This window comes from Taudactylus pleione, unplaced genomic scaffold, assembly GCF_031769625.1.
Source record: "Taudactylus pleione unplaced genomic scaffold, aTauple2 ptg000003l, whole genome shotgun sequence".
Taxonomy (NCBI): domain Eukaryota; kingdom Metazoa; phylum Chordata; class Amphibia; order Anura; family Myobatrachidae; genus Taudactylus; species Taudactylus pleione.
In genome coordinates, this window is record NW_028284406.1 from 1,039,576 (window position 1) to 1,061,713 (window position 22,138).

At 46.8% G+C, this 22,138-nt stretch overlaps 1 protein-coding gene across 1 annotated transcript in view; it reads right to left on the minus strand.

The window, feature by feature from the left end:
• Positions 1–18,634, minus strand: part of RALGDS (ral guanine nucleotide dissociation stimulator) — a 145,337-nt gene extending 126,703 nt beyond the window's left edge. Inside the window, exon 1 of the mRNA XM_088462551.1 lies at positions 18,250–18,634. Within this exon, the coding sequence (XP_088318677.1) occupies positions 18,250–18,273 (24 nt within the window). The 5' untranslated portion in view covers positions 18,274–18,634. The remainder of the gene's footprint in view (positions 1–18,249) is intronic.
• Positions 18,635–22,138: the final 3,504 nt, after the last annotated feature.

A 22,138-nucleotide genomic window follows, 5' to 3' on the forward strand; every position in this document is an offset into this window, starting at 1 on the left:
CATCGGATCTCAGCCATCGATGGCAAAACCATCAACCTTCAGTGGCCATCCCTACTCCATATTCTCTCCTCAGTAATGCAGCCATTTTGTCACCATTTTCTGTTCTCAGATATATAGAATATGCAGACCCTAGCAATACTAACTCCAAGCTCTCGCCTCAGTAATGCAGCAGTTTTGTCACCATGTTCTCGACTCTCCCTGAATGTCACAGAGACCCACTGAAATAGTGGTCTCGGAAGAGTCTAGCAATCTCTCTTGAGGTTGGGATGCATGGGTGCAATACAGTGATGATATCATCACTGTTCACTCACCATGGAGGAAACACTGGGGAAAGCATAAGATAGATGCGGGCTACATGAATATGGCCGTCTCTCCCCAGCACACTGGTGTCTACATGAATGGTTGTGAGCCCAATGATGTCTGATGAATGATAGGGGTTGTGTGAGGAAATACATGAACCTGGTGGAAGGGAAAGCGTTAAAGGGGTTCATCTGAGATACCAGATACCATATATTGAATGCACAGTCATGCCTATGGTGAAACATCTCACGTCACTGGGTTCATGGGCTAAAGAACTGGCTTATTGGTCATCTTAAGGGGGGTATCCACTAGACGATAAAGTTGAACGATTGAACGATAATTATAAAATCGTTCGATAATCGTTCAAACATCGTGTGAAAATCGTTTGAAAATTTGGTCTTTTAGACATCTTTTAGACATTATCATCGTGCAAACATGCTGGTCAACCTGACGATATCGTCAGGTTCAGCATGTTTCCAGATAATGGATGACCCTGCACTGAGCGTCTGCTCGTTCAGTGCAGGCACATCACACGACTGGCAAACGACTGCACGATTACAATGTCGTAATCGTGCAGTCGTTTTCAGATCTTGTAGTGGATGCCCCCCATTAGCAGGCTCTTTCTGCTACCATGGCAGATTTTACCTTACTGTGACTACTGTGCATGGTGTGCAATACCTAAATACTTTATTCAAAGCACAGCCTTCTACCACACTGGCATCACACCCCCATTATCTAGCTGTTATATATATTGGGAAAAAAAAAAACATCAGAGCTATATATATATATATATATATATATATATATATATATAATATATATATATATATACCAAACTATAGAACTGCTCTGGGGCTCATTTACAGTTGGACATAAATCAATTTTATGCTATTCCTCTCAGGATGGAGCACCATGCTCTCCCTTCAGTAATGCAGCCATTTTGTCACCATCTTCTGTGCACATTGATATACAGCCCATGACAATACTAACACTGGGCCTTCCATCACTGCGTCCATCTTTGAATCAGGTCCTCCATGCAGTCGCTTCTATAATGCAGCCATTTTGTCACCCTCTTCTCTTCTCAGTAATAAACAGCCTCTGACAACATTAACTCTACGCACTCGGCTCAGCAATGCTGCCATTTTGTAACCCTCTTCTCTGTCGAGTGACTGATAAACACGCCATTTCCATCTTCTATCCTGAGCGGCATAGTTGTTGGCGGTTCTACCTCCATATTGACGCTGGACTGACATAACACTTAGTTAATTTTCTCTCGTAAGCAATAAAAATCTGTGTCATACCAAATCCATTTTCTCTTTCTGACGTTATCTACTGCAGACTGCCCCATACTTTCATTTCCCGTTTGTTTTTGCTCAAAACTGTAAGTGCAAATGAATATCGGATGGATTCTAATGGATGACAAATACATGGCATAAGATATAATGGGTTCTTCCGGTCAGATAATCTGTTTCCCATAATTGTTTTTTCTGCAGCAAGGGAGTTTACCCTGTCACGGAGAAACTTCTGCAAAATACGCAGATTTATGAAATATTAGGCCCAGATCTACAAATGTCAGAGTGATTTTTTTTCATTTTGTTATCAGTTTTCTTTGTGGTGGAAAAAGGACCAGGAAAGGATGCAGGGCTGATAAATAACTCACGAACAGCCCATGACCTTTGCACTTCATGGAGAACTTAGCATCCGTTCCACTTCACACGGGGAAGATGTGGCGACAGACGGACAATGTATAGAAAAGGGTCACAGCAGACGTACACAATAACATCAGCAGACAGAAAAATGCCTCATAAACTCAGTGTGCTAAGGATGTGAAATTAAAAAAAAAAAGTGGGCATAGAGGGGGAATATAATCATGTGGGAAGTGAATTGAGCCACCGAGCCCGAAGTGTGGCAAGCGAAGCAAGCCCGCGAGGGGCCAACTTTCTTTTTTTTCTGTACTGTGTGGGCAGGAAACTGCTCTTCCGCCCTCAGTTCACGTCACTTCCAGGTACAGTATCTGAAGGGGAACTATACCCTACTGCTGTTGTATAGCCCCAGCAAAAATATAATCATGTGGCAAGTGAAGCGAGCCACCGAGCCCGAAGTGTGGCAAGCGAAGCAAGCCCGCGAGGGGCCAACTTTCTTTTTTTTCTGTACTGTGTGGGCAGGAAACTGCTCTTCCGCCCTCAGTTCACGTCACTTCCAGGTACAGTATCTGAAGAGGAACTATACCCTACTGCTTTTGTATAGCCCCAGCAAAAACTGTTTTGTCCAGCGGTGGTGGAGACTGTGCCAGAGGCTGCGGCACCTGCTGTTAGCATTACCATGGGTGCATGTCTGCAGTCCGGGTCCTCTATAGACAAGTCTCCTTTCCAGCGGTGGCGGTGGGGACTGGGCGGGAGGCACTACCCACCACTGCTGGAGAGACACTGGCTGTTGGTATTACCACGGGAGCAAGTCTGCAGTCCGGATTCCTCCACAGACATGTCTCCTCTCCAGCGGCAGTGACTGTGCAAGAGGTGGGAGCTCCATGTTCTGAGCTTGAACCCCATGGGGGTATGTAAGGCTCCTGCTGGCCAGCATGGTCACCCAGCAACATAGCACAAATGATGAGAGACAAACGGCAAAGCCAATATCAAAATACAGACATAATGCCGAGCTGCTTAGGGCTTCTGCTGCCTTCAGATCAGCCACCAGATGACGCTCCCCCGTGCACCAAGCAAACCCCTCCTTGCTGTACCCCTATTACTGTCTGTAGATAGCCACTGTCTGTAAACAGTAATAACTTCTATTCTGTTAGATATTAGGTTAATACCTGCTGAATAATGCACAAGCACCTTCATACAAACTGGTGCACGAGAAAAAGGTGCTTTTAACCCATACATGAAAATTAGATATTTGTTTACATTTTTCAAAATGAGCTAGAAATATAACTATATAATAACTTCTGTACACAAGTTGTCATACTAATGCCTCACTTTGGTGAACATGTGTCTGCTGGAATGAGCTGTAGATTGCTTGAAAATATGAGACCCCCCCCCTTACTCATGTGCTACACTCATAAGGCATCTCACAAGCATTCTGCAGGAGCTATCATGCCGCCTGCCTACCCCCACAATTAGTGACACTATAGCCTATGCTCTTTATTACCTTCTCATAGAGCACTGCGACGAGATATTGATTCCAAGAAAGATGAACATGCTCAGGAATCACAATTATCTAATGAAACTGCAGGGGAAAGAGAGTTTTCGGCCCATCCATCAAAAGGGTAATGCTGGAGATATCATAGATGTCTCCTGCTTATCGGAATGGCCCGCTTTCCCCATACACTAGTATGGGGACAGAACTCATCAAGCTCCGAAAATGCAATATTTTCGGAGCTTGACTGCGGCAGCACTCTCCGTCTTCAGATGGCGTTGCAACCCGCTCCTTCCCTATGGAAGGAGTCCCGGGTTTCGAAGAGGGTTCCACCGCCCCTGTTTGGCTCCGTTCGCCAGATGTCGGTGCTCTTGTGCGCATGTGTGACCTGTAGGTCGCACATGCGCACTTGCCTCGCTGCTCCGAAAGGAGCAGTGAAAAGATTCACTGCTCCGAGAGGAGCAGTGAAGCCGCTCGTGGAAACAGCTGATTTTTGGATCAGCTGTCTCCGCGCTGGATCAATGATGAATTGCTCCAACGCTAGCTGCGAGTTAGTATGTTAATTATCGGGGTCCGATAATTAACATGATGAATAGATCGCTTAAGACTCAACACTGATATTTGCATGTATGAACCGTGAAGGCAAAAAGCATTGTCCTACACGGCAGCTCCATTAAAAAGTAAAGTATACATTTGATGGGGATCCGCAGTGGGAGAGCAGCCAGCCCTGCCGCAAAAGGGACGGGACCATGGGCCATGGTGGCATGACCCTGTGGCATAGCCATGCAACCGGGATACCTTTCCAGCACATCTGATGCACTGAACCACCCATCCCCCGCTCCATTGAATGCTCGCTTGTGCTGACCAATGAATGGGAATTACATCCCCAATTGCCCTGCTGATTGAGACAATGCAGTCTCGATCGGGAAGGTGGGAATGTCCCCTCAAATCTGTACTGATACAATAAATAGGCAATGAGACTTCAAGGTAAAATCACTATTGCATGTCAACAACTCCCTTACCGTAACATATGGCTGCCCCCAGCAGTGCCCAGGTTTGTCTACAGGGTCGGCAAGGGCTCGAGCCACACATGGAGGTTGAACAGTGCCCCTCCTCGGCGCATTTTCCACAATCTTCTCAGTGTTTGGCTCAGCCCCATCTCTAAGAAAGGGGTCCGTAAGGTGTTTTGGCAGCTTTGGCTGACCCCTTTAGGTGTGATTGATGCCGTTGATAACCTAACTTTATATATTGTAATCCTGCCAACAGGGCCCTTTATCTCTCTGCCCGTCCAGACCAAGTTTACTTTTATTTCTGTTCCCAATTGTCATGCGCAATGGAATATTTTGACGCTATATAAATAATTGTTAATAATAATAATAATAATAATAATTCAAGCAAGTGTCAAGTGACTTAGGAGTAAACTCTTACAGAGCAAAGTTATAAATACTTAGGAAATGGCTGAAAGTTTTTTTTTTTCAAAAATGATTTGTTGAGCTCAGTCCTAAGTACTCAGGAGGACAAAAAGTCATCTGAACATAAACTACGACTCTGATATGAAATAAATTGTCTGCTCTCTCTACACCCCCCTCCTCTCTGACCTATTCACTATACTTCCTGCCTGACAATAACAGGAAGGCCCCATCCAGAGGGATTAGACCAGGAGGTGTTCCTGCACATACAGAAAGGGCCAAGGCCTACAATGAATTATGCTGTTTTAACTCTTCTGCAGATGAAGGAAAGGTTGTTTTATTGGGTTTTTTTAACTACAAAAGATAAGCTGACTGAAATAGTTTGTGGTGGAATTGCCTCCCAAGGACATCTGTGCAAAGGGCGACAACCTCTTCACATGGGACAGCATTAGGAGGATCTATTGTTTTTACACAGGTTTTTCTTGTGTTTTTGACTGAATCTTTTTTGCCAGTCAGAGATATGGTAACCTTTTCTGCCTCCGGTCTTCTTTTTACTGATTGACACTTCATGTACTGTATTAACCCCTCTCCGCCCCTGGACAGCTCCCTTTCTGAGTCCACCCCACATTAATCAATCTGCCTAGCGGATACACAATCCAAGAATACTGCTGCTCTCCAGTAAAATGGCTGACGTGTGACCTAGATTCCAAGGGTAACGCTCTGTGCAGCTGTCTGAGGCCTTTAAATGATCCAGATAGTTAAAAATTAAGGGGTCTATTTACTAAGCAGTGTTAGGAGACAGAGTGAAAAGTGATAAGGTGCCAGCCAATCAGCTACCAACTGTCATTTTTCAAACACAGCCTGTGAGATGGCAGTTAGGAGCTGATTGGCTGGCACCTTATCACTGTTCACTCTGTCTCCTAACACTGCTTAGTAAATAGACCCCTTTTAAACCTCTTCAGGGCATCTGCTAAGAAAGAGGTTGTACTTATTGGCAGGACTGTATAATTAGCCATAAGTCCAGAGGGCAGGTGTGAGAATGTCATGACGCAATTTCGCAGCATGGCTGTAATAAAGGCATGATTTGGGGAATGTTTATTAAACAATATTTGTGGTATTTAAGTGTTTCCATGGAGTACCGCAATTATTAAGCCATGGCGGTACTGTACTGAATTAGATATCGCCGATAAAGGCAATAAGGATGAGAAATCCTGAAGTGGTTAACATTTCCCCAATGAAATGATTTTCCCATTATTATTAATGACAATGCAAAAAACCTAAGATACGTACGGCATGGCAACCAAAATACTTACTCTAGGCCTATGGTAGACAACTTGTGGACCTCAAGCTATAATTGTACAAGCTCCAGCATGCTACCACTTATATAAGCCCCACCCTATGTAACCAGTGTTAAAAAAATGAAAGAAAGAAATACAATGGGCACTCAGCCCTTAGTCCAATGCAAGTTCCAGTATACTTATCAGCTATCCCAGAGCAATGAAGTCATTGATTGGGCCGGGCGCACTGAAAAGTTGCTATTATCACAGTGGTAAATTTAGCAGAGAGAACTCCTTGACATGTTTTCCAATGGAAACTTTCACAATGGTTACACACAAAGTAGTCTCACTGTGATCACACAGAGCCAAGATCAGCAAATTTCACTTTCTGTATTTCACAAACAGATCCCTAAGAGAATGTGGGCTATCCACCACTGTTCTGTTATGTACCTTTTGAAACGCATTTATATGATGTTTAAATGTAGAGTTTAGTATTAGCTGTTATTGCTTTGTGAAACATCTAGACATCATTCGGCAAAGACAACAACGCCGCACAGCTTTCCTGGGTGGTGACTGGGAGGTAGCTATACAGACGTACGGAGATGGTCCGTATTAGGGGCCTGTTACGAGAGTCCCGCAGGCGTGTCGCTGAAGTGTTTGCGCACACAGACGCGTAATCGATCACATTGAAGGCCATAATCACAGGGAGAGTCTGAAGCTTACCATAAGTCTGGTGCAAGTTTCGAGAGTGGACGGATCTAAAGATACACCAGAGGTAATACTGTTTTTCCCCCTAATGTCTAATGCTACCCCCCCCCACAGCCTAACCTTAATCTCACCCGCACAGCCTAACCCATCATCTCTTCTCGGAGCCTAACCCTAATCTCTCGCAGCCTAACCTTAATCCTCCTGGTGGCGTTTAATCCTAACCATCGACATTCTGAGAATATCAGCATTTCGCATATCGACATTTCAGATGTTGACCTTTAGAACATGTTGGCATTCTAAGGCATAGTTGCCTACCTTTCAGTTGCTCTTCCCGGGAGAAGCCCGGGTAAGAGAAGCAGCAGGGGGGGTGACGGGGGCGGGGCCTGACAAATCGCGCCATTAAGCCCCGCCCCTCGCGGTAAAATTGCCGCAATTGGTTAAAATTTGCATAGGGGCGGGGCCAAACAACGTGATTCATGTAGAATCACGTCTTAAGCCCCGCCCCCTACACGGAGACCCGCGATCGCCGCCAGAATTCTCCTCATTCTGCCCACTTCACTAGGAAGTGGGCAGAATGCGGGAGAAATGCCTACCCTTCCGGGGGTGCGGGGGGTTACCCGAAAAATCGGGAGCCTCCCGCGAAAACCGGGAGGGTAGGCATGTATGTTCTAAGGATGTGGACATGATGTCTGGTGACATATTTTACCATGACGACTTTCTGGTGCTGACATGATGATTGCCAACACAGTAACTGTCGGCAATGTGACTGGATCCCGGGAACAAATTCTAACTACATTCTAACTACAAGGCCATACCAATCAAAGAACATGAGGCCTGATTCACTACCGATCGCAACTGCGATTACGTGCGCAAACGGCCAATTGTTGTGTTCTGCGCATGTGTATGCATCGCAGTGTGCGAAACAGCCACTGCGATCGCAGTGACTACGCAGACCCAGTGCAGAGTGATTTGCAGGAAGTGCCGTTTGGGGGTGGTGACAGGGTGGGGGTCAGACGACCTCAGGCGTGCCAGTGCGTTTGAACACCGTTGCGGGGGCGTGCATAAATTAGCCACTGCGATGCCATACGCAGCCCGAGGCCTCATAGTGTGTAAGGTAAAGTCGGCGTCCTTATGTTAGGCTGCGGCGGCATAGCGATCGCAATGGATTAGCATACTATCGCAGTTAAACTGCGTGCGTAATCGCTATTGCAGTCGTGGTTGCGATCGGTCGTGAATCAGGCCCCTAGTTACCATGGTGAATAACATGCCTTCATTGTATATTTAAACCTTCCATCCATAAGCGCAATCTCAAGTGCAAGTTGGACCCAACCCCCAACTGCAGATATCCAGAAGAAGGAGCCCATATAATAAATGTCCAATAGATATGAGACGTTAGCAAACATACAGTATCTGTTTAATAATAAATTAAACAGAAGCAATGCTCTGGTAGAAAAGAAATGGGAAAATCTGCGTGATAACAGTTTACAATAACTGGGACGTGACCCGGTCCAGTATGCCTGATACAAGGAGAAAAAATCCATCTGTTTGCCTCTCGTATCACAACATCATTACTGATAATCGTCATAATTACCGTATTATCGTGGGGTCTTCTTCCCATAGCCTGACACTGAGCCCAGGTAACGCTTCCAGAATAACCTGGTCACTTAAATGGTTTAGCCTTTATCCTTAAAACTAATGAGAACATGTCCAGGAGCTACGAGACAGTCACAACAGAATGATCAACGATGCAACTAGGAGTCATTTGTCACAGGTGGCTGGGTGATTGGGTTTCACTTACAGTACGTGAGATTCTCATTCATTCTGCTATGGAATCAGGAATTAGGACAGGGGGTGAAAAATAAACCCCTTCAATTTCCAATTATCAACATTTGTTTCCTGTGTTGTTTCTTACAGGAACAACATGAGAATATTCATTTAAGACGGATTATATATACTGTATATAAAAAAAATATAATTTCCATTACTAGGAGTCTCATTATTAAAGTACCTAAAGGGGTTGTTCATTCACCCACTCCAGGGGTTAAGGGGGTAATGTATCAAACCTTCTGAAGATTGGAGAAGTCGACCATGGAGGCGTTGCTCCTAGCAACCGACTGGCTTTGAAGTTGAAGTAACATTTATCAAGTACATTCTATAAAATGATAGGTAGACGCTGATTGGTTGCTATGGGCAAATTGTCAACTCTCTAGAAAATTTAATATATCTCCCCTTCAGTCTGTAACAGGAGGTGTGGGCTGAATACTGCACCTGATTGGGCGGCTATATGCTCTGTCCAATCAGGTGCTGCAATGACTATACACCTAATTTGAATATCCTGCTATATTTTCTCCTCCAGGGCAGAGAACATAGGCACGGCCCAATGGTTCTAATCGGGTAATATTGGGAGTCCCACAAACGGTGCAAGTACCCATATGGCTTAGCGATTATTGAATGGGAGATTTAGAAGCCCATACTGAGATGCTTGCACAGGACAGGAGAGAGCGACTGATTTTAATGTTTTCTCCCAATGAAAAACTCTCTGGGTTGTATAAATGACTAATTTTTGATGCCCCCGCTAAGGGAGATCCTCAGAGTATTAAGTGCAGGGGGCGTAGTCACCATGGCCCTGCCGCCATTGCGAAATGCTAGGATTCCTAAAGTGGGGGTGCTTCATCAAGCTCCCCCCTCTACAATAGGGAAATGGACAAGATCCGGGAGGGTCCCCTGCTGTTTAGGGAGTCTGGGAGAATCCCCTGACACTCAGTATGACATATTGTACAGTGACACAGTGGTTAGCATTGCAGCCTCACTGCGCTGAGGTCATGGGTTTCATCCCAACCAGGAGACAAGCTACATGGGGCTTGTATGCTGTTCTCCCAAATTTTTTACATGGATTCTCTCCCACATTCCAAAAACATACTGGTAGGCAGGGCCAAACTGGCACTTGCCAGGGGCCCCGGTCTAAAGGTGGAGCCGCCAGGCGGTAAAGGCTCTCCGCAAGTTACCCCAGCCTTGCCTTTTCACTCTGGCCTCCATCACGAAGCCTCTATGATTTTGTGGGCTCGAAGTGCAGCATGTGCCAGACATCTGAGTAGAAAGTTTAGTTAGGCAAGTCCTTCATTTTGAAAGGTGCGCCCGGGACCCCTACATACAGTATTGCTGCTATAAAAATATAGGGGCTAAATTCAATTAGGTGTGGAAGCCACGTTAACCGTAGAAGTCTGATTCTGCTCGCAGCCTGTGCAGCTGGGAACAGAAAATGCACGAGGCGAGCTGCCGACTTGAATCCTACCCTAATGTCCAAATCAAAATAGAGAAGTCAAATATTATCTTCACTAAATGTCCTGATTGCGTTGCTGTGGTGATGTCAGACATTTTGTTTATTACAACAAGAAACAGATAAAAGCTTCTATATTTTTAGCCCCAGATAAAGTTACAGGAGCACATATATGAACATTGCTTGGAAAGATTAAGGTTTATTCACAGTTTCATTGACACATCTGAAGTGTAAACCACCCAACGGCAATGAAAGAGTTACTGCAGCTCAGCATAGTTCGAAATAGTGCTCAAAGCACCACCTGGTGCAAAATGACTGAACTGCGACTGGCTTGTGTCATTCGTGCAAATACAACAGGTCACTGAATTCCAGGAGTGTTATAATACTCACAACGCTACACAACAAAGTGTATTAGTTACTATACCCACAGCAGTTTATGTCAATCCAACTGTGGAAGGACTTAGCTGTTCACTGTCAGCGCCTGTAGACGCTGTAATACCGATTGGCGCGTTATTAAGACGCCATCATCGTTAAAGATGTACGCTGACCCCCGTGTTTTGGTTTTGGATTCATCTTTGTGTTTTGTTTTTCGTTTTGTCAAACCACCCTCAAGTGTTTTGCTTTTGTATCTGGGTATAAATAAAATAATAATAATTGTGAAAAAAACAGCTAAAATCATGTAAGTTTTGCAATCAACAACCCCAAAATTCGGATTTAAAACCTAAACTCCAAACTGCGCGAAGATCAGAACTGCGACCTGGAATGCCGGAAATTTGAGCCGACTCACGACAGCAGACGTAATGTAAAACACTGCGACTCTGCCGGTAACCGGCCAAGACACCGCAATTTTAGTGGCTGCGTGGGTGTCCGTAGTTCATTTGGTTCCAGGCAAGGCCTAGTCAGGCTTGAGGCCTAGTCAGCTCGAACTGCGACAGACTCCTAATTCATATTATAAGAAGGTTTAACACAGCTTTATAATTTTGAGGAATTATATAGAAAATGGGCCTCAGACTGCACACCCTGAACATATATATATATATATAATTGGAGGTACTACCTGTGGAGACCATTGATATATACACAAAAATAAATACAAGTGCACAACTCCAAATTAACTGATTATATATAGATACATTTTATATATATATATATATATATATATATATATAAGTGAACTATATATATATATATATATATATATATATATATATATATGTATTTCACTTTTTTATTCCTTATATGCAGCTGCGGCTGCTCTTAAGTATTTCCTTTGCTCTTCACTTTTCTTATTATAGTGGTGCCTTGGGGTGGCTTAGCTGGGCTTGTTTGGGGGTGTCCTGCACTCTGGATTTGAACCCTAAGGGGAGATGTATCATCGGTGACATCGCCGATGCGGTACATCCCCCCCGACTTCGCGTACGTACATACCGCGGTTAATTACCACGGTATGTACCAAGAATATCGCAAAGAACAGCTCTCTCGATGAGAGCTGTCCTTTGCGATGCTGCCGGGCAGAGGGACTTCCCTGTTTAACACCCAGAAGTCCTTCTGCGCATGCGCAGAAGGCCGCGGGGGCTCATGGGAGGAATCCGTTCGGATCCCTCCCAGCCCCGAGCGTGGTGCTAAGAAGCCCATAGGCTTCTATTGGGTAATGCCACCTGAAGGTGGCGTTACCTAGCAACGCGAAGCAGCAGAATGCTTAATACATACGGGGAATGCGGTAAAACCCCCGAAAACTGCATTTTCGGGGGTTTTACCGCATTTTCGCTGATGACACATCTCAAACCTAGTATGTTAGGGACCTACCCAACAGATGTTACCCGGATGTGGTGGGTAGACCCATAACCTTGGAAAAGATTATGCCAAAAACCTCTATTTACTCCAAAAATGGATTTATTTATATATAATCAGTTAATTTGGAGTTGTGCACTTGTATTTCTTTTTGTGTAATTTTGAGGAATTCCTGGAAGATGGATTGGATAATGCCCCTGAGTCATCCTTCAATTATCACACTGACAGGTGCCTGAGAACTTGTTACTAGCACAACATCAGCCTGAGACCGAACAGGCAAACGTCCATGTATCTGGAAGGCGCTGATCTCATCGTTAACTAATAGCAGGGAGAAAATGCACTCCTAATTGATGTCTAGAGAAAGACATAAATCTGGGTTTGTCCCCATGGAGCCTACTGCCCTCTACTGCTGACCTGACAACATGCACTTGACACAAAAGGAACTCCCAAACATCAGGGGCCAAATGTAACAGGGTGAGAGTTTAGAAAATGTGAGAGTTTAGCAGTAACCTCTCACATTGGTCGAGTTGTATTTTCAAAATGGGAAAACACCTGGATGAGAGTTTGTCGTGAGAGTTTTTGAGTCTGAAAAACATTCTCGGACTCTATTCATACTTGCCAACTCACCCCGGACTGACGGGAGCCTCCCGAAAATCGGGTGTCGCGCCCGGCACCCCGCAAGAGTAGTCAAGTCCCTCAAAATGGCCGCCGGCCCCATTCTGGTAGCCCCAGAAAGGGCTGCCAGAATATCGGTAAGTATGACTCTATTACGTTGGCCGGTTTTTAAAACGTGTGAGAGGTTACTGCTAAACGCCCACATATCCTAAGCTCTCGCCCTGTTACATTTGGCCCAAGGTGTGTTCCTCATCAGCCCTCAAAGGTTTTTTTTTTGGCTACTTACAAATAATAATTCGATATTTTGGGCCTCATTTATTATTACAAGTAAACCTGATAATCTGCAAACAGGCGTCATGTTATCCTTAATCTCTGATAAATTGGGACAGGGGTATGGTGACTTTTCGTACCACAGCATTTGATGGGTGAGTCTTGATAAATGATAGCTGTACCGCTGTATCGCAGGTGTATGGTGCAATACAGGACGCATCCAGGGGGAAAATGCGGTCAAACTACAAAAATGTGGATTTGGCTGCATTTCTCATATGCCCCAAGCACCGGAACGTGATGCGGGGCTTAGTTGCGGTGGGTAATGCCATCTTCTTGATAGCGTTACCCATAGGAGCCTATGGGCTTCTCTCCGCAGAGGGCTGATAGAGGGATCCAATCCCTGCATGCGCAGAAGGACGCCGGAGGGGCTTCTGGGTCATAGACCCACAAGTCCCTCCATTGCATAGGGTCGCTCTTACCGACAGAGCGGTCCTTTGCGGGGATCATCATGCATACCACCCAGTATGTTAAGTACTGCTGTTTATGAGGGGATGTAGTCAGAATGCAGACGGTCACAATACAGACAGTCGCAGTTGGGCTGCGAGAGGGGATGGTTAGGGTTAGGCTGGAGGGGGGGGGGGGGAGTTAGGGTTAGGCTGCGGAGGGGAGAGGGTAAGGGTTAGGCTCCGGGGAGGAGGGTTAGGCTGTGGGGGGGGAGAGGGTTATAGTTAGGCTGCGGGTGAGGATGGTTAAAGTTAGGCTGTGTGAGGGGACGGTTAGGGTTAAGCTGGGGGGAGGGAGAGGGTTAGGCTGCGGCAGGGGAGAGTTAGGGTTAGGCAGGGGGGGGGTGAGGGTTAAGCTGCGGGAGAGGACAGTTAGGGTTAGGCTGCAGGAGGGAAGGGTTAGGCTGGGGGGGAGTTATGGTTAGGCTGCAGGGGGGAGAGAGTTAGGCTTAGGCTGCGGGGGGGAGAGGGTTAGGCTGCAAGAGAGGATGTTAAGCTGTGGGAGGGGACAGTTAGGGTTAGGCTGCGGGGGGGAGGGTTAGGGTTAGGCTGCGGGAGGGAAGAGTTATGGTTAGGCAGCGGGGGGGGGTGAGGGTTAAGCTGGGGAAGGGTTAGGTTAGGCTGGGGGAAGAAAGGGTTAGGGTTAGGCTGCTGGAGGGGAGGGTTAAGGTTAGGCTGCTGGAGGGGAGGGTTAGGCTGCTGGTGGGGGGGGGCGTGAGGGTTAAGCTGGGGAAGAGTTAGGTTAGGCTGCTGGAGGGAAGGGTTAAGGTTAGGCTGCTGGAGGGGAGGGTTAGGCTGCTGGAGGGGAGGGTTAGGGTTAGGCTGCGAGAACGAAAAGATCAGGGTTAGGCTGTGGTAGGGGGGTTAGGGTTAGGCTGCAGGAGGGGACGGTTAGGTTTAGGCTGTGGGAGGGGTGGGTTAGGATAGGGGTTAGAGTACTTACCAAAATCTGTCGGTATTCTGACTCTCGGCATTGTGATCCCGTACATAACCCGTCTAGGAGATGTTATTGATAAATGGAGCCCCAATGCCTGTATGTTACGGGACAATAAGTGGCCAGCTAATTTTCCGGCAATGTGTGCCGAGTGGTTGGGTGAAGGCATTCCGGGTGGCTCAGCGCACTCATGAAGATGGTCCGTCTTATGGGAGTGTTGCGGGCGTGTCGGGGAAATTGGTTGCCTACACAGGCGCTCACATAGGATGCCACACTCGGGCGGACAAACTGTGCCTGCCATAGGGCTGGCGCAAGTTTCGATGGCACGACCAATGGACCGGTTATTTCAGGGTCTACGGACGCTGGCAGTGGGAGTCTCAGTCCCTGCACATTTGTACGCCCGGCTGTACACCAGGGAAGGGCTATGTAGTGGCATTTGTATACAGACGCAGACATGGACGCAGCTGTGACCCAATCAGGATCAGCCGCTATAAAGAGCACAGCTGGACATTGTAGCAATATCCGGCAGCACATAGCCGAGAATTGAATGACCCCTGAGATGGTACAACCGGGAGGCACCTACCATTTTTTTTTTGCAAGTTTGGAGAGGCATGAAGGCAGTCAGCATTAGGAGGATGTGCTGATGCTTATAGTGCCATGTGGAGGTTTTTTTGGGTACCTCCAAGGTAAGTTAGCTCTCAGCTTATATATGTACTGTTATCATGCAGTACATCAATTGTAATTATATGACCCAGAGTGGGTGCTACCATTATGTAGCAATAATTATTTTGGGGTGAGCGTTTGGGAGTGGGGCCCCCGGGGAGGTTCTGTCTGGGCCTTTCTCATGGCATCACCACTTAATTCACATAGAATACCTTTATCACTTCTCTATTTGTTTGTATATTATTTGTGTCATTTTAATTCTTTCTCATTTCAAAAACACTTATTGATTTATACTTACACATCTTTTCTTCATACTTCACTATCACCTTTTTCCCTTTTTCGTGTGATGCCCTGGGGATGGCCCTTGGTTGGAAGTTTTTTGGGGTGCCTTGCTTCTCGAATGTGAACCCCTTAATGCTAGGGACGCCAGTATAGAGGAGCCTTGACGATTAGCCTGGCGCTTATTCATATATTTGCAAATGTATGTAACTAATACCTCTGAATCGCTATTATCATGTAGAATTTAAGTATTGTTTTTGCTGCAGTGTGCTGGGGGGCAAATCTCTTTTTTTTCTGTTGCCCCTGAAGTTTGTCAGGTCGCCCATAAGTAGACGTCTCCCTCACAACTATTCTAGTAACGGTGCAACCAAACCTGCTAATCCTTCTGTTCGTAAGCTACTAATTATCAGTGTCTGCACAGCGAGGGTTTGGAAGAGCTCAGACAAAATCACACGCTGTAGAGATTTCATTTATATTCTGCCAATGAAGCTACAACCTGGCATATCCGAGTAAGGAGTGAGACGTGCACTCGCCAGGCCATCATTAAATCCAGACCAACAGCATTGGGCATCCAATGTCTCAATATACAATATATAATGAATCTACAAGGCCTCTCTTTCCCTCTCAGACATTTCCCAGCTCCAGCAAAGGTGAAAGACGTGCTCCGGCGGTTTGATTGGGACACCTCTGGAACAGTACATTTTATATAGCACCTCATACTATAGTCATATGGATATTAGAAGTCAACAAGGAGTTCCGGGCCTGATTCAGACCCGGTCGCAAGCGCTGAGCTTCTCGCAACCGGGTCGATGGTGGTCCAGAGCGCATGCGCATGACAGAGCTGGCTCCGTCGTGAGCGTGCGCGAGACCCGGATAGCGACGGGCAATCCATCGCTCCGGGTCTCGCACCAAAGGGGGCGTGCTGTCGATGTTGAGTGACAGCACGCCCCCTTTGCTGGGAAGGCCGGGGGGGTGGCTGCCCAGACGGAGGCGTTCCCATGAGAACCCCTACCGTTTGGGGGCGGCCCCACTGACATCACAAGTTATGTCAGTGGGAGAGCTTTCGGCTCTGTTTGAGCCGAAAGCTCTCTGGGCCTTGCGGTCACGAGATCCTACCACAAGGGTCTCGTCGCAAGCCCGATGGTCGCGATGGTCATGACCATCATCCTGGCCGCTCGCATTAGCTGTGGGTGGCAACCCACAGCAATGGAGGCCGCTCCATAAAAAAAAAAAAAGCGAGCGCTCTGTCAGGGCGTCCGGCTCTGAATCAGGGCCTCTGTGCACAAAGTGACTTCTAATATTTATAATTGTGAGCAGGATTTATTAACCCTTATTATACACAAGTAATAAACACTAATAAAGTGATGAAACCAGAACTCACTGATTATATGTGATGACATCACAACTCACTGATTATAAGCGATGACATCATAACTCAATGTTTATGCAAATAGAATTTACATACAGTACATTAACAGCACTTGTATCATACCTGTCTACTCTATCAAAATGGCCGGGAGGCACCCCAAAATTGTGTGGTGTTCCCGGCCACCCAGAAAAGTGGGCAAGTCTCCCACACCCCCCTCCGTCACCTGCACATCTGGCGGCCAGGTTGGATGTCTAGAGGCCTGACCGAGCCGATCCGCCTCCTGGCGCTCTGCTGGGCCTGCGTGCTTAGACAGGGCGTAATGCGAGGCTTGATTCAGGGCCTGGTATAGAGTTGTACACTTTGCAGTAGCAGCTACCATGAAATTGTGTAAGCAGACGCCTCCTGTCGGCGTCTGTGATCCGCTGCTGCGTCCGGGCATGCAGCCATTGGATCCCTTACATGGACATCGGCCATCTGAGTAACGCTGAGGTTACTCAGGATGGCTGTGTATGCCACACTTCCGGGGCCACTGAACCTGCGTCGCAGGGTCAGACACTGGCCTCAGCGCGGAACGTGGCCGACAAGCCTCCATTTTCTGTGACGCAGGTCCTCACCGCCTCTTCTCTGCCACTTCGACGTTCATCGCAGACACCGATCGGCACATGCTCAGTACAGATCCTGTGCATGCGCCGATCATTGGAGTTCTATGCAAACCATCGGGTTTGCATACAACTTTTAATCAGCCTTTTAGCTGCGATATTTTGCACGTTTCATAGACTATACGTTCGCAGTCTGGAAATTTACAAAGGCGCTGCTGGATCCTATTCCACAGAATGATGCGGCAAAAGCCGAAGCTAGAGGTTGTATTGGCAAAAATGTCACACATTGGCGGAAGGGCCACATCTGTAACGAAACTCGATTTGTCTTAAGTTTTGCTGACCTCTTTTATAGTATAATCTACATCCTAAAGGTGCCCATACACGGTGCGATAAAGCAGCCGATCTGACGGATTGGTACGATATCGCTACTATATCGTACCGTGTATGGGCATGATATCGGATAGTGGGCAACCGTGGGGTCGTACATCGCACCTCCCGATCTTACTGCAGGTTCAGTTGATCTGGGGTTGCGAAGTGCGATCCATTGCAGCGCTATACGGGTTGGGGGGAGACGGTTTGCTGGCATATCGGGCGGTCGGCCACCTGATGTGTGGGGACCGAGCAATATGTCGGCCGTGGGATCCCCCGTCGCATTACAGGGTGCATATCGCACCTTGTATGGGCGGCTTAATATAAACAGAGTCTTTATGACACAATCAACATGCGACAATAAGTAATGACATCACTGGGCACCGTTCATAGAAATAATATAAATCTTAAGTTATGTGCAGTTCGCCAAATATGAGTGACCAGCTCCTGACTCTCAATAAATGTTTTTACTTTTCAGTGCTGAAAATAAGTCTTTACATCTGCCCAACAGAAAGGAATAAACATATATGTAAGTTGAGTCAATGTGTAGTGTAGTTGAATCCATGAGGGCCAATTTCTACTATAATTATCTATCCTTTGGCAAGCGTTACTATATTGCATTAACTCAATAGTGTGCCGTATTCTTCAAAAGTGACCATTAGTAAATAAACTGTATTTAATGCCCAAAAATATTGAAAAAAATTTAAATATATCCAAAATCAGATTAATGAACCGAGATTTTGCAGCTCACCTGAGTATCAAACATCATCATCATAACCAGCCCATCGTCCTTCTCTCTGTGGTCACAAAAATCCTTTCTTCTGTGTAAGGAAAGCTGAGGTGGCCAGGGGGGTTCCTTCAATTCAGCTGCCCCCCCACCCCTGCCTCCAACCAGACAGTGACCATGCAGGGAGGTCGCAGTACTGCCGTGGATGGACCAGATCACTGTCCCATTAGCAAATCATCCATGTTCCGTTAGGAGGTCACTTAATCCTTGGAGCATCTGTGGTCTACACGCTGGACTTCTTCGAGAAGGTGCACCCGAGGTCTATCCAACTGGACTTATCCAAGGAGTATCTGACTGGAGCTGGAAATGCTTGTAGAGCAGGTGTTGGAGGCACCGCTAACCCTATCGAGGAGCATATTCAACAAACAAGAATGAACAGATTAAAAAAAAAAAATTGCAACATCAACAGAATAGGTGCAAGGGGAAAAAAAATGTAATCTTGTGGGAAAGCAGAAATTTAAAGGGACAGACAATCGCATCTCATAACGTGCTCCAGATATAGTGGAATCTTAAAATAGCCATCGCACCTCTTTGGACCTCTGCCTTGAATGAATATTTAAATAAGGATTAAAAAAAAATGCTATCAGGGATTCCTCAGCATCCTCCTCCATCCTGCCTCTGAACTCCATTGTGTGGCTGTCATCATTGATTCTGCAAAGTAGATTTGGAAGAATGGGACATGAGTGGTGTCAGGCGGCTGTCCTTGCCTCACCTTAAGGAGTGAGGGGATGGTGGGTCTGAGGAAGGGGGGCAGTTTACAGACAGCCAGTGTCCTCTCTATGGAGGTGAATGACAGGGGGTGATCTTATTAGGGGTCAGTCCTGTGCAGAATAGGTTTTCAGCCCTGCAAGTGGTAAGGGAGGAGTGAGGGGGGGTCCTGTGCTCTTGGTGGTCTCCTCCTGGGTATAGCTTGTGATGGACAGTGACAGAGCAGGAATCCAAGTCACCAGCTCAGATGTGAGAACATTGCTGTGTAGCTTACAAAGGCCATGCATGCAGGGAGGAGAGAAGGAGAGAGAGGTGGGAGGACTCGGAGAGGGGGAAAGAGGGGAGAGGGAGAGAGTATGTCTTCTGGCAGCCAATGACAGGATAACATCTGCACAGTCCAATGACAGAGAGATAGAATGAGCCGGGTTTCTGTATGGAATTATAAGAACTCTTCAGAATTCTCTATCTGCAACCAGTGTATTCTGCAGCACTAGTCTGTACACAAGGCAATAAAACACTAATAATCCAATCTATATTACTCAGACTGCACAGGGGACAACTGGATTGACAGTGTGTGCAGGGCAGGCACTAGGGAGTGTCGCTGTAATTGCCTGTATTAAATGTCCCCCTCACTGCCACCGGCTACACCTTCTGCAATAAACTAGACGCTTATGGTATAAATACTCCCCTCCCCCTCTACACACACCTAGGGATCCGAGTCCCGGAGCTGTGCCCTTGTAAAGGAGATAGAGCCTCGTTCTGTGACTATCCTTTCTCTCCATGCAGGGGCAGAAGTATGGGAGACAACGGAGGCGCCTGCCGCCGGGCACCAGCACTGAAGGGGCACCTTTTCCATCATCCACAATATATTCACCCCACTTAGGGCTGTAAATATGGGGGATAGGGGGGCACTAAATGATAACTTGCCTCCGTGCGCCTGGGATGAACTTACGCCACTGTCTCCATGGTATATTGAGGATGTATGAGCGTTCCCTGGGAGCGGTGCTCTGACTCTAGTGGGGTGCACCTGCCTATTGCACGGCACACGCGCCCTCTTTTGATAAAGCATTTCAGGGAGAGAGTGAAAGCTGCTGGATAATGACTGCTCAGCGCTGCCTGCTTCCATCACCCTGACGGGTAACATGAGCCGGCGGGCTCAGCGAGAGGCCTGAACTTTGATATGCGTTACTGCCCGTGCGTGTCCTGTTGGCGCTTCTTTACTCCCCGGCGTTCCGCATAGACGCCTGCAGTTATACAGGCACAGCCAGTACCACATACCACCACCGCTTGTATAGGGATATAATGGTGCAACTGACCATCAGGGTGTTTGTCCTCTTACCGCCTGACGCACTACAACGCCCAGAAATAACCTAGCACTCCAGGCGGCTCCACACAATTATTATACCTGTTATATCCCTGTGTCTCTATCACACCTGTTGTTCTAACTGGTCAAATAAACCTGAAACCTGAGTAAACTGTACCACAAGTGGACTAACCGCCACCAGCACCAAACAACTACGCAATACACTTACCATCCCACTCACGCCTACTGTATTGTCTTCCTGCTGGACAAATATGATAACACTCAATGTACTTCCCACTGGGGCTTGCGGCCCGACGAGACCCTACCACAAGGGTCTCGTCGCAAGCCCGGTGGTTGCTATGGTTGCGACCATCCCTACCTTCACTTGGCCGCCCGCAAAAGCTGTGGGTGGTAACCCACAGCTTAGCGAGTGACCAGGAGGCCGGCTTAAAAAAAAAATGCGTCCGCCCTCATTCAGAGCGAGCGCTCGCTTTTTGCGAGCGGCTCTGAATGAGGTCCTCTGTCTCTTAACACTGCTTAGTAAATAGACCTCTTACTGGTAAATCTTTAATTCTAATTTTTTTCATTCTAATGACATGACTGTGTCTAGAAAAAAAAAGCGGCACATATAGGATACATACATTCATTATAATGGTAAACAAATTAGATTCATTTGTGCACCAGGGTTAGGAGGAGATTTAGTACATGTCTGCTCCCTAAATAAATGATATATACAATAACGTGACAGCAGGGACCCCAGTCCCAGGAGTATGTCAGAATCTGTCAGAGGCTCATGTTGCATTAGCTTTCCAAGTGTAGCTGAATCATATTGTAAAACCTCAGAGCCACCATATGTAGTCTCCTGATGACTCGCGTCATTATTCTCTGTGCTACTGTATCAGTTCCCCCCCCTGTCCCCTTCCCCATTTATATTGGTGTGGGAACCCTATTGATGAACTCTAGAATGTATACTGTTATGAGCTAGCTTATGTGGCATTATTAATTATTAGATTCCATTTTGTCTTTTGCATCCTCTGTGGGCTTGATTCGGAGATGCGCGGTAATGCCGCCGTGCTCGCATGCGCTCTCGCAATAGTGGCTGCGGGAATATGCAAATGCTGATCTCGGCCTTCCCTGCATACTGGTTGGTGCGATCCAGTGTACGAGCGCTGAGACACTCACTGTCAGGCTGTGTGGTAGGTGCATCTTGCACTACCAAAGCCACCGACGTTGAATATCCCAGATCGTCTGGCCCCGACCTCGGCAGAACGGGGAATTGCCGCTAGAACGGCTAGATGTATGGGCCCCTTTAGTTGCTTTCCTCTTTGAACAAGGCCGTAATATTAATTACGTAGATGCATTTTATTTTCCTTAGATACATGATACGGTGCCACTTCCTGATATAACCGTTCCGGTGCCTGGATTATAAAAGCCCTGCAGAAAACCACAACGGAAAGCCAGAAAGATAAAGCATCGAATAGAGTGAAGATTGCAGGATGGAATATATAAAATTATGGGGTCTATTTACTGACAGAGTGAAAAGTAATAAGGAGCCTGTGAGATGACAGTTTGGAGCTGATTGGCTGGTACCTTATCACTTTTCACTCTGTGGGCCTGATTCAGAGCCGGACGCAATTAGCGCTCGCTCGTCCAGAGAATAGGGTTGGCTATTCAAATGAACCGTTCGCTCTTTGCGGTCTGTTCACGCCTCTAGGTCTGAACGAGCGAACAAAACTTGCGGTCGTTTTTTGGGAAACTACGCCCCCTGGTCGCTCGCATCCTACGTCATGTCCGCTATTTATTAGATTAATCGAGTACATCGACCAGGGTATGAACTGCTCG